The following is a 10,563-nucleotide window of genomic DNA, read 5'->3' as shown; positions in this document are numbered from 1 at the left end:
GGAAGGGGCATCAGGCCAGGCTCCTGGAGATTCTGAGCTGTTTGCTCAGGACGGAGGTCAGTGCAACTCTTCTTGTCCCAGGGATCAGGCAAAGCCCAAAGCAAATATCTCCAGCCAGCATTTGCAGGCAGAACTGGAGACCTATTTCATGCCATGATTTGAAGGGGACTATTTTCCTGCATTTGTAAACCAGGGTGGGAAGGTCATGGAGACAACAGGGTTAGAGGTTGGATTTTCATTCCAGTTTCTTCCATACTGTGTGAGCCTTCCTGCCACACAGAGCTGTAAAATGGGAATTCAGTAAGTGCTGTAATAGCAGACACTTACGCAAAACCTCCTCCCAACCCAACCACAGAAAGAAACCATCTAGATCTGTCTCTTGTGTGTTTTCTAGGCTTTTCTAGTAACTGCTTTAGAGCTATGACAAGTACGTTTCCTTCTCTCTGCTTAGATACAGCCTCTGCTTTTGATACCATGACCACCACAGGTTGCGAGGAGACTGCCTGGTGTGGGCTTAGCTGTCACAGATGAAAAAGAAAACAGTTCTGAACACTGAAAGGGAATTCTCAGTGTCAGCTAACCTGGTGCTGCTCCTGATCTTGCAGAGCTGTTCCACAGGTGAGCTTTGAGCATCCAGTGTTTCCGAATTAATCCCTCACCTCTCCCCAGCTGCCAGACTTACAGCTACTCCTGCTGTGATGGAGGTCACTCGGGAAAACAAAGTGGATGGCAGGGCTTGTGCAGCACCAGTATGTAGGCAAAGCAGTCTGGATCAGAGAGGGATACAGGTGGTCAGGGCTGTGGACCATCAAGGCTTACTGAAGCACTACCATGGTAAGATGGAAAAGTTCATCTTAGAGAGGCTTTTTTAGGAGCGTTATCCCAGTGTCACCCTCCCCTAGTCACTCACTGCCCATACACCCTGTCAGACTGAACACAGCCAGTCAACCCCCTGAGCCTGGCGTGGCTGGCATTGCTGCACTGCCCAAGCTGCAGCAAGCTGATGGCCAGGGAAGAATGTTGACTGTCATGCCAGCTGCCCTTCTCACCTCTGGTACCATTTACCTCAATCACACACTTGCCACTAAATGAATGCTGTAGTGAAATATGAATCAACCAAGTCCTCACTGGTCAATGAAACCTGTGAATTTTAAACATAGTACTGAATTTCTGTACAAGTTATAATTATTTGTGGGCTTAACTGTTTTGGTGTCTAACCCCTAAGACACTTGTCAAAAAGCAACCATCTCATTCCATCAGTTGTGGCTATTCAAAACCATACCCTCTGTTGCCTCACTGACTGGACAGTCCTCTTTTTACACATGTCCTGACAGCTTCTCTGCACTGCAGAGCCAGTAGCAGCCTCCCGCCCCGCTCTGAAACCCCCATGCTCACGGGAGGAAGAGCACATTATGGGCTTGGGTCAACGGATTTTACAAATGCAAAACAACTCCAATCCTTGAAAATCTTTTATTGCTCAGAGGGAGAGATGTGAGGGTTTGAGATGCCATGTGATTAAATAAAACATTTAGAAACTTGGAAGACGCTCATTACATGAACAGCACAGTGTAGCTGCATGTTAATTTTTAAAAAGGAAAAACATTAAGTTGGAAATACAATCACAAGAGACATTCCTTGAACAAACACCAAGCAATAGGAGAACAAAGCACAGTCAACCCATTTCAAGTGTTCACTGGACAGCAAGGATGAACAAAAGGACTTTGGGGGTGTTGGTTGATGAGAAAATGAACATGAGCTGGTTTCAGTGTGCGCTCGCAGCCCAGAAAGCCAACCGTATCCTGGGCTGCATCAAAAGGAGCGTGACCAGCAGGTCGAAGGAGGTGATCCTGCCCCTCTACTCTGCTCTCAGGAGACCTCACTTGGAGCATTGTGTGCAGTTCTGGTGTCCTCAACATAAAAAGGACATGGAACTGTTGGAACAAGTCCAGAGGAGGGCCATGAGGATGATCAGGGGACTGCAGCACCTCCCATATGAAGACAGGCTGAGAAAGTTGGGGCTGTTCAGCCTGGAGAAGAGAAGGCTGCGTGGAGACCTCATAGCAGCCTTCCAGTATCTGAAGGGGGCCTACAAGGATGCTGGGGAGGGACTCTTCATCAGGGACTGTAGTGACAGGACAAAGGGTAACGGGTTCAAACTGAAACAGGGGAAGTTTAGATTGGATATAAGGAAGAAATTCTTTACTGAGAGGGTGGTGAGGCACTGGAATGGGTTGCCCAGGGAGGTTGTGAATGCTCCATCCTTGGCGGTGTTCAAGGCCAGGTTGGATGTAGGCCTTGGGTGGCATGGTTTAGTGTGGGGTGTCCCTGCCCATGGCAGGGGGGTTGGAACTAGATGATCTTAAGGTCCTTTCCAACCCTAACTATTCTATGATTCTATGAAAGCATCTATGAATGCTATGAACCCCTGGAACTTCTGATTCTTGTAATTATTTCCTAAATCATGTAAAGTGCCTATTTTAGCTGTATTAACAGCTTAGATAAATGACCTGGAAAAATAAAACACAACAGAATAGTGTGCGCACCAAGGGGAAAAGGGCACCAAGCAACTGAACTGTTTTGACGTTTTCAGATTAATTTATCATTTACCTGTAACAAGAGTTGCCTGTAGCAGTAGTTCTTGCAAATTGCAAGGTCATCAGAGCTTTTACATGCCCTTCTGAGCAGCACATAATTAAAGGCCTATCTAGAGCAAACTCAAAGCATGACTTTTCCATGGAAAGGTGTTGGTGGTTAAGCAAAAGCATTGACAACAGGGTACAGAGGGAGAGCTGAAATGTCCCCATTTCTGCTGGTACTGGGCTAATTAAAAGTATAAGTCTGTGTCTAAAGATGGCACTTGCTTGCAGGCGTTCCCTAGTTTACCCTGGTCTGGTTACTACGTTTTAGCTATTCTGGCTGAAGTTGGTCCTAGGTCAGACCATTCTGGTACATTTGAAGTGTGGTTGTGTTCCCTAGAATACCTTCATGACTATGAACACATCATCAGAATTCACACAGACAAAAAGCCTGAGCCTGTTACCATTGCCAGTGACGTACAGTACTACTGCTGGAAAGTGACAATAAGAAAAGATCTCTATTAGGATAATTCATTAGGGTCATACTTGATCACTTATGGACCACAGCAACTTTCTACACCCCCTTAGTCACATCAGTCACCTTGAATAAATATGGTCACATAAGAAAGAGTATATTTCCTTTTGTACACTGACATTTCAGTAGGACTTGTAAGAGCTGGAAAGTTAAGTTTAGTTAAGCTATGCAAAGGTATGGACCAAAGAAATACATGGGCATCGTGTGAGCTTAACTTTGCCTTGCTAATGCCCTGCTGCAGACCCTTCTTCAGATGGCTCCTTGGCTTAGTTTACAGTTTTGGCACTCAGTAGATCACTGACACGAAGTATGACAGAAACCTCACAACTAATAAATCATATAATTATGGTACTCAGTAGAAATACAATTTTTTGGCTACTTTAAAGGATGCAGCACCTAATGGACACTTCCATCTCTACATTCACTATAAAGGCAACAACAATAATTTTATTTAGAGGGCACACTTCACGGCTGGAAGTTTTGTATTTGCGCCTTTTTTTTGCAGCATAGTGTGCACCAAAAAACTAAGCATTGTGCACATAAGCAGACAGAAGTAAGGAAAGCAGGACATGGAAATGTCCATGCTAAACTGCATATTGATAAATGGATGTCCTGCTGCAAATCAACTCTTCAGTCATCTCTCTTGCTACAGACTTACTGACAGACATGTTCTATTAGTTAATAGCAACTATATAGAACTAGCAAGTTACACACGCTTTGCCAACACTAAAAGCAAATACATTAGAGTCATAGTGACCCTGAGGTTTATGTCCATGTTCCAGTAGGTTTAAGATCATAATATCATGTAGTATCAAAATGAGAACATGTTCCTTGTTATAAAGCCAAGAAACACCTGAAACAATGCTGCTTCAACTCAGATGAGCACACTGGCATTGGAAATCTGCTAGTCCAGCTAATCATGTCCTCAGTCTCTGTTTTGGCATAAGCACACTGACCTTGGCTTACATTTTTGTGGTGTTTTTGCTGGTGAAATCCCTTGTGGAATCATCTAAAGACAGTTAACAGCTATAAAACTAGCAAACACTATTCATGTTTAACCATTTACTGAAAAACATACTTTAAAAAAGGGAGACTTTTCAGAGGTACAAATGGGAGGTAGACACCTCACTTTAAGGTGTTTTGAAGGCCATTCATAATCTCCCTTAATACTTAATAAGTGGCACTTGAATAATTATTAACTTGTTTAAATTCCAAAAACATGATAATGGTAAAATGATTATGGTCTCTGGGTTATACCTAAAGATAATAAAGCCAGAAAGTTCAGAGAGACAGAGAGAGAGGTACATGAGCATAGATAGGCACCTGTGAAAACACTTCTAGAAGGGTAAGAACGATTGCTTCTGTTTCACTTGTGTGGAAACAGCACAGAAGCATTACTGTTACTTCCCCATGCATTTTGCATCAGATGACAGAAGATCAGGAACAAACCCCCAGTACTTATAAGCATCTCCACTGCTCTATCATAACTAACCTGTTTTTCTGCATCACTGAAACACTACTGAATCTCAAACACAAGGAAACTTTGTCGTGTCTAGTCCACACCCAAGAAAAAACTCCAAGAGAAGAGACAAAAGCACACAATACTATCACACAGTAAAGAACAGCTCAAATTTCAAGTTGGAGTCGCTATAAATAAGTGATCTTTAAAAAGTCCTCCTGAAATAGTAGCTTACTTGAGAACAAATCCTGTGCTGTGTGTTTGATAAACATTATACCTCAAAATAAATAAAAATAATAAAAAAGATGTAAGGGATTGTCAGGAAAAAAAAAAGTGAGCAGTCTCTATCTTATCAAAAAACATCAAATAATATTTACCTTATTTTACTAATAACAACAGTTAAGTTTACTTCTGTCTTATTTTCATGCGCCTTTCCTTTTAATAGCCTATGGCTTAGTGTTCATAAATTCAAAAAATATTTGTAAATACACAAAAATAAAGTTTAATAGCACACAATATAAAAAATTATCCTTTTCAAAAACATTACACTATTATTATTGAAAAGCACACTAGAATTAATCTGCAGTCACAGATGCTTTGGTCATGGACACAACATCCACCATGAACTCCTCAACAAAGTTCTCCATCTTCTTAATTAAATGAGAAATCTTTCATCCACCAGGGTTTTGGATGCCAAATTCTTCTGCCCAAGTGTACTACGAATAAACCTGAATATCTAAGAACATTTTAGAAAAAATGTATTAATGAAGAAATGCTTAGAACAGAATGTTTCAGTAACTAATGTAATGTAGTAACTTCATATTATCTTTAAATCGTAAATAACATGAATTAATTAGGTGCTTAACTCCTGTCAGTGTTTTCGAAACATTTCTGAATCTCCACCCTGAAATATGATATAATTATGTGTGATTAATCTCAACAGATATTTGTTTTCTATTGAAAGTTACTTGTAGCCTCTTTATTCATGACAGTCATGTGAATAAAAGTAATTTCTCACAAGCCTTTCTGACAAAAAAATCACATCAAAAACCTATTTTATAAGCTCTCAGTATAGTCCTCTGTCACCACATATTGCTGACTTACCGCTTTAATTATGTAGTTAACTGCATATACTTCCACACTAACCCAGGCTTTTAAAATATGACTGTGTTCTTAAATTGAAATTTACCTCTTGTTGCAAATAGGTTAGAATAGCTGCTAAAACAAAACTTTGGGAAGCCAGATCCACAACGGAGAAAAACAGGATATCAAAGATGAGCAGTGTCGTCTCATTGCCATAATAGAGAACATCACTGAAGGACTGTCCTTCATCTACAGAAAGAAAATAATTGTCAAAACCATATTATTCCTGTGAAGTGCAAGTTCGTGGAGTTCATCAGTGCACACTGAGAAAGCTGATAAGAAAACAGGAAAGCTTGACATTATCTTTGTTCACTGATTAGCAGTTTCACAAAAAAAAAATAGGTCTTTTAAGCTTAAAATACCTTTTTCATAGCAGAAGTAGTCTAGACCACTTACCCACTCCTCTTATCAAAAAGCACCACTTTCAAAAGAGAAAGGAACACTTCTCTTTTTCAGAAAAATGTCTAGTGCAAGTTTTATTGGAAACAGCATGTTTTTATTACAAATTGTGTAACTACTGCCATGAAATCCTGATTTGTATTTAAAACACTGGGAACCGTGGCAGTCTAAACCATCAAAGAATATATTTATATCAATGCTTAAGATTATGAACTTTAAAACAATGGCAGTCAAAAGACCAAAGCTTTGTTGACTAATGCACAATTTGGAGACATCACATCATGCTTATACACTTAATTCTAAGTCAGCCATTGCATACTTGACAATATTTATGGCTAAGTAGACCTGGGGTTTAGAATAGGGTTTTGGAATGGCTGATAAAGCCAATCATATCCTGGACTGCATCTAAAGAAGTGTGACCAGCAGGTCAAAGGAGGTGATCCTGCCCCTCTGCTCTGGTTAGACCCCATCTGGAGTAACTGCATGCAGCTCGGGGGCCCTCAGCACAGGGAAGATACAGAGCTGTTGGAGCAGGTCCAGAAGAGGGCCACAAAAATGATGAGAGGGATGGAGCACCTCTCCTGTGAGGAAAGGCTGAGACAGTTAGGCTTGTTCAGCCTGCAGAAGAGAAGGCTCCAGAGAGACCTTAGAGCAGCCTTCCAGTACCTAAAGGGAGCTTATACAAAAGGTGGGTACAGATTTTAAGAGTGTCTACAAGTGATAGGACAAGTGGAGAGGGTTTTAAACTGAAAGAGGGGAGATTCAGACCAGATATAAGGACGAATTTTTTTTTTTACAATGAGGGTGGTGAAATCCTGGCACAGTTTGCCCAGAGAGGTAGGAGATGCCCCATCTCTAGAAACACTCAAGGTCTGGGGCTCTGAGCAACCTGATCTAGTTGAAGATGTCCCTGCTCACTACAGGGGCCTCTACTTGATGACCTTAGAGGTCCCTTCCAACCCAAACTATTCTATGATTTTGCAAGATGTGGAATCAGACTGAGGCTGAAGCAAGTCCTAGTTATAAGGCAGATACTGGCTATCTTAGTAGATGGTGCAGCAGTGTGTTTTTGACTTTTGGCCTGGGAACAGAGCTGATAACAGCGATGTTTGGTTTGACCAAGGTCTTTGTGAGTCTCATGCTCTGCCAGGGAGGAGGGGAAGCAGGCAGGAAGCAGAGACAGGACACCTGACCCAAACTAGCCAAAGAGGTATTCCATACCACAGCACGTCATGCCCGGGGATGTAACTGGAGTTACCCAGAAGGGCTGGATCACTGCTGGGTGGGGGCGAGTTATCAGTCGGCAGGTGGCAAGGTGTTGTATTCTCTTCCCTTGTTATTTCCCTTATCATTATTATTATTAGTGGTAGCAGTAGTGATTTGTGTTATACCTTAGTTATTAAACTGTTCTTATCTCAACCCGTGGGACTTGCATTCTTTCGATTCTCCTTCCCGTCCCTCCAGGAGTGGGGGGAAGAAAGGGTGTGGGGGGGAAGTAGACTGTGTGGTTCTAATTTACGGCCCGGGATTAAACTACGACACCAGACTACAACCATGGCTTGTTGGAAAGCATGTGCTGCCTTACTGGTTACACAGCAAGGTTTGAAATTCAAATTAGGCTTCAGCTTTTGCAGCCCCAGTGTTATAAAGTAGGAAAAGCTCTGCACAGCTCAGTGATGTAATCTGCAGTTGCTGTTATATAAGAATAATGACATATTTAGGATGTGTAGTAGTTATCTGGTAATAGCTATGGACTGGATTACAGTTCTGATAAGGTTTAGAATTTATAAATTCTAAGTAACAGTGAGGGAGGAGAGCCAAGTACTTGAGGGTCTCAAAACAAGGGCTTGCATCATCTTAGATTACTAGCTAATGTTTAGTTTTCATGCAGGTGATGGCCATGTTTATGGTTACGGGTAGAATCAGGGTCTGAACTGAGGGTCTGATGGCTTCTGTATAGTTCAGGAACTGAAGAAGCTGACTGGTTATCAGGCCTAAGTTTATAGCTCATATTTCACGTAGTGTGGATACTGGTCCACAGACCACATCTGTTAATAGAAGGAAATCAGGATTCTGGGTTTCAGAACCTGGAGGAAGTTGAGGAAGTGGAGGACCTAACACTGGATGAGGATTCCAGTGATGCAGGTATTGGTCACCTGGCAGTAATTATTAATAGGTTAAGGTTTTTAGAGCCTTGGTGTTCCACAGCATCAATCTTCCAGAGGTTCTGATTTAGAAACCTAGGTTGAAGGTTGAGATATGGTCAAGAACTTTCACTAAATCTATTTTTAATGCGTGTACTGGTCACTTGGAAACCCTTATGGCTAGGTTTAGCATGGGGCTGGGATTCAGGATGTTGCATTGGAGAACCCAAGTCTGACTGACCTTGCATAGCTCCAGCGACCAGAATCAGAACTGGTGTCATCCCTCTTTCTGCTGGAATACTCATTTTTTGCTGTAAGCATTAGCAATACTTAAAAAGCGTCAAAATAAAATATTCAAGAACCCAAATTACTTAGTGGAGTCTGCAAAGATGTGTGGTGTATTAACATCAAGTATTCCACTAAAACATCCTCCCTGTGATCAATATCCTCTATAGAGAAATTGTCTTTCTGTACTTTTAGTTGTTTCGTAAGAAATTTGGTACTATATATTAAAAAATAGCATGAAGCTATTTAAATATTATGGGTCTCCTTGCCATTCCAAGGTGCATATTGGATCCAGACAGCAGGTCAAAAGGAGCACTTCATAAACATGTGCCCATCTCTACAGAGTATCTTTTCAGTTGCCTAAGAGAAAAATCATTGCAGTGACAAAATATAAATAGGGTTTCTGTAACCTGGAGAACTTCTCTTCAGTCTCTCCCTCACAAGCGATCATTTAATGACCCCTCCTTCTCTAAAGTCCAGTTTAGATTGTAAATTCTGGGAAAGAAGTCTACACAGAAACCTATATACTTATAACAGTACAAATAACGAGTCGCAAATCTTTTTACCACTGTAAAAAAGACTTTTCTCTATTGGTTCCATGAACTCCATGCCAAGAATCCGTTCAAACAGCAACTTATCTTTAACAATATAATCCATTTCTTTATGAGCCTATAAGAAAAGGAAAACAATACCTGTTGTTTTATGACTTCAAAGAAAAAGTATTTGTTACAAAGTGAAGGATAGTTTCATTTTGTGAATGAAAAAAAGCACTGGTCTATTCAAAGACAAAAATAAGTACATAACAAAAAAGGATTTGTCATTTTTAACAACAAGCTGTACTGTCAGACAGTACTCCAGTTATTTTTCTTGAATGAAGCACTGTTGCTGTTTTTAACAACAAATCCTTAAGCACATACGCCGTAAGAGAAATTATGGTCTGATTTACAATATTTAGTCTTTTTCCATAATATAGTAATGTCAAAATACATACGTGATTAATAAAAGAACTGAGAAATTTGTTCATGGTGTTGTATGCCCTTGTGCTTTGTTCAAAAGTATTCGCAGATGAATCCAAAAGCCTAGCAGGACCACGTCTCTGAAATGTAACATGGCCATGACTTCAGTGCAAAAAATTACATATTTAAATAACATTAACAAAATACAAGTATCTCACTTACTCTTGTCAGGGTTTCATGAATCCTGTCATAGTGCAGTCGCATTTTTCTTGAAATGGACATCTGAAATGTCTGGCCATCTGTGTTTGGTAGCAAACCCCTCTGACTACACAGATTTTCCTATGCAATTAAAGCAATTGTAAATTATTAAAACATATTTGTGTCATTCATAGACCTCCCAAAATCAAAAGCTTTTCATTTCCTTTCTTTCACGTACACATAGTACTAAATATTTGAATCGACTGCACTCTTGGTTCTAGTATAGACAGATTTTCACAGGACAGGAAATCCTGACCCCTGCTGTCACAAAGTTATATTCCTCTTTTCACCTGTGTTCAGTTCATTACCTTCTAATACATCTTTTGTCATTCACTCTGAAGCCCTTTCTTTTATATCTATCATTTATTCTATACTTGTCCTGCTTTTTTGTGCTTTGGAGCCTGACTTTTTCCATGTGTTTTTCAAGCCATGTTTAATAAATTTTAACTCCCCAGGAAAACAGAAAATTAGGTACCTCCATAGGAAAAAACCCCTGCTTTTCCAAAATTATATCGAAATAAGCAAATTAGGAAAAAAATACAGGAAAACATCTATACAAATTATATTAATAAAGAAATTCCTATATATTTCAATGTTTGAGGTTTAATTTTCACATGGTTGTGATGGTTTTTTTTTTCTATTTATCATTGAAATAGCAATATCCTTTGTCTAACTTGTTCCTACAAAGATGCAAGATGTCATGAAATTTAATGCAAACTGCTTCAGTCTTCTATGAGACATTTCACATTTGCGTGAGCTCACAGCAAAGGTACAACATATGAAAAACTAGAAAAAATACTTACTGAAA

At 40.1% G+C, this 10,563-nt stretch overlaps 1 protein-coding gene across 1 annotated transcript in view; it reads right to left on the bottom strand.

Annotated features, from left to right (window-relative positions):
* Positions 1-4,427: 4,427 nt before the first annotated feature.
* The window catches only part of TMEM67 (transmembrane protein 67), a gene marked incomplete at its 5' end in the record, with an annotated part of 32,006 nt that continues 25,870 nt past the window's right edge, over positions 4,428-10,563 (bottom strand). The window contains 5 exons of the mRNA XM_080609721.1: positions 4,428-5,306; positions 5,760-5,902; positions 9,108-9,210; positions 9,533-9,637; positions 9,720-9,836. Coding sequence (XP_080465847.1) covers positions 5,226-5,306; positions 5,760-5,902; positions 9,108-9,210; positions 9,533-9,637; positions 9,720-9,836 — 549 coding nt within the window. The 3' untranslated portion in view covers positions 4,428-5,225. The remainder of the gene's footprint in view (positions 5,307-5,759; positions 5,903-9,107; positions 9,211-9,532; positions 9,638-9,719; positions 9,837-10,563) is intronic.

The sequence above is a fragment of the Psittacula echo genome (genome assembly GCF_963264785.1).
Source record: "Psittacula echo genome assembly, chromosome: 2".
Lineage (NCBI taxonomy): Eukaryota > Metazoa > Chordata > Aves > Psittaciformes > Psittacidae > Psittacula > Psittacula echo.
This window is presented reverse-complemented; position numbering and strand designations above follow the sequence as displayed.